The sequence below is a fragment of the Eimeria acervulina genome, genomic scaffold (assembly GCF_000499425.1).
Source record: "Eimeria acervulina Houghton genomic scaffold, Eah_scaff1222, whole genome shotgun sequence".
NCBI classification, from domain to species: Eukaryota; Apicomplexa; class Conoidasida; order Eucoccidiorida; family Eimeriidae; genus Eimeria; species Eimeria acervulina.
This window is the reverse complement of record NW_013550324.1, coordinates 4,967-6,720: the sequence shown is the minus strand read 5'-3', so window position 1 is coordinate 6,720 and position 1,754 is coordinate 4,967. Positions and strand designations below refer to the sequence as shown.

General features: G+C 32.1%; 1 protein-coding gene across 1 annotated transcript in view; it reads right to left on the bottom strand.

The window, feature by feature from the left end:
- The window catches only part of EAH_00057250 (Kinase isozyme 4, related), a gene marked incomplete at both ends in the record, with an annotated part of 3,235 nt that extends 1,549 nt beyond the window's left edge, over positions 1-1,686 (bottom strand). The window contains 4 exons of the mRNA XM_013397428.1: positions 349-423; positions 1,098-1,147; positions 1,494-1,532; positions 1,641-1,686. Coding sequence (XP_013252882.1) covers positions 349-423; positions 1,098-1,147; positions 1,494-1,532; positions 1,641-1,686 — 210 coding nt within the window. The remainder of the gene's footprint in view (positions 1-348; positions 424-1,097; positions 1,148-1,493; positions 1,533-1,640) is intronic.
- Between the last annotated feature and the right edge of the window lie 68 nt (positions 1,687-1,754).

Genomic DNA, 1,754 nt, shown 5'->3' with positions numbered 1-1,754 from the left:
ATATATATATATATATATATTGGTTTATATGCACTTGTACATATGCATATATATATATATATATTATTTATTTGTTTATGTGTATATAAATATATAGTATATATACATATATATATATATATATATTACGTGTGGATTATATACACATAGATAGAATGTATATACACATCTACATATATATACATGCAAACATATATATATATATATATATAGAGAGAGAGAGAGAGAGAGACAGAGAGAGACAAACAGAAGCAGACGAACAGACAAACACAGACATAGAGAAAGAAAACAAAACCAAATCAGCAAATAAGTAAATAAATAAATAAACAAATAAATAAATAAACATACCTTTAACAACTCTGACAGAATATAATACAAGTACTGGGGGACAGAAGCAAAGTGCGCCCCATTCACATTCCATATCTGAAGACACCCCAACAACCCTAAACCCTAAACCCTAAACCCTAAACCCTAAACCCTAAACCCTAAACCCTAAGCTGAAGCTTTTCATGCAATAAACGCTTCTATCTGGTGCAGACTTTGATTGTGACGGTGAGAAGAGACAGAAAGAGAAAAAAGCAAAGGAGACAGTAAAGAAGAAGACAAAGGAGACAATAAATAATAATAATCATATATTGATAATTAAATAATAGTAATAATATTATTATTATATAATAATATTATAAAGAACGAGACTATAGAGAAGAATAAAACTACAAAGGAGACAATAAAGAGTAAAAAAGCGACAATAATAAAATATTGAAAAGGAGACAGTTGATAAGAAGAAGACAAAGAGGGAGGCGAAGAAGAGACAGCAAAAAAATAAAACAAAGGAGACAGCGAATAAAATAATAAAGGAGACAGTAGAAGACACGAAGAAGACAAAGGAGTTAATAAAAGAGACAAATAAAGATAAAAAATAAAACGAAGGAGACAATAAAAGAGACAATAAAAAAGATAAAGAAGAGAGTAAAGGAAATAATAAAGTAGACAAATAATATAAAAGAGACAATGAATAAAAAGTATAAGACAAAGGAGACAGTAAAGAAGACAATAAAGGAGAAGATTAAGACAAAGGAGACAAAAAATCTGCTAACTTTAATTTGGGGGCAGCGGCCATAGTGCGAGTGGCAGAGACGCTCGGTGTCTGCAGCAAAACAAATAAATAAATAAATAAAGGAGACACGCTGCATGCATGCAGCCCTATTAAAATAGATATACATATATATATATATATTTATATATATTGTATATGCAGAGTAAGGAAAAGGAGACAGTACACCCTAAAGGCGTAGAACGAAAGAAAAAAAGAAAATGCAAACAAACAATAAAACAAAGACAGAGAAACAGAGACAAATATACACCCTAAAACCCTAAACCCTAAACCCAGAACAATATATATATACATGTATATATATATATATATATTTATTTATATTTATAGTCAGCAATAAACCCTAAACCCTAAACCCTTAATTAATGCAGCTACACACCTTCCGCTGCTCTCTTCGTCACCTGGAAAGGGTCGCACGCTGCAGCGGCATACACAAACCCTAAACCCTAAACCCTAAACCCTAAACCCTAAACCTGAAACCGTAGACCTCAAGCCCTAAACCCTAAACCCTAAACATTTTTTTCACCCATGTCTACGACGCCGTTGGGGGTTAAGTAGCTGCTTGTAAGCATTTCAGTCCCTGAGGAGACAGCAGAAGAAATAGAAAGAGACAGAAAAAGAGACAAATAAAGGAGACAGA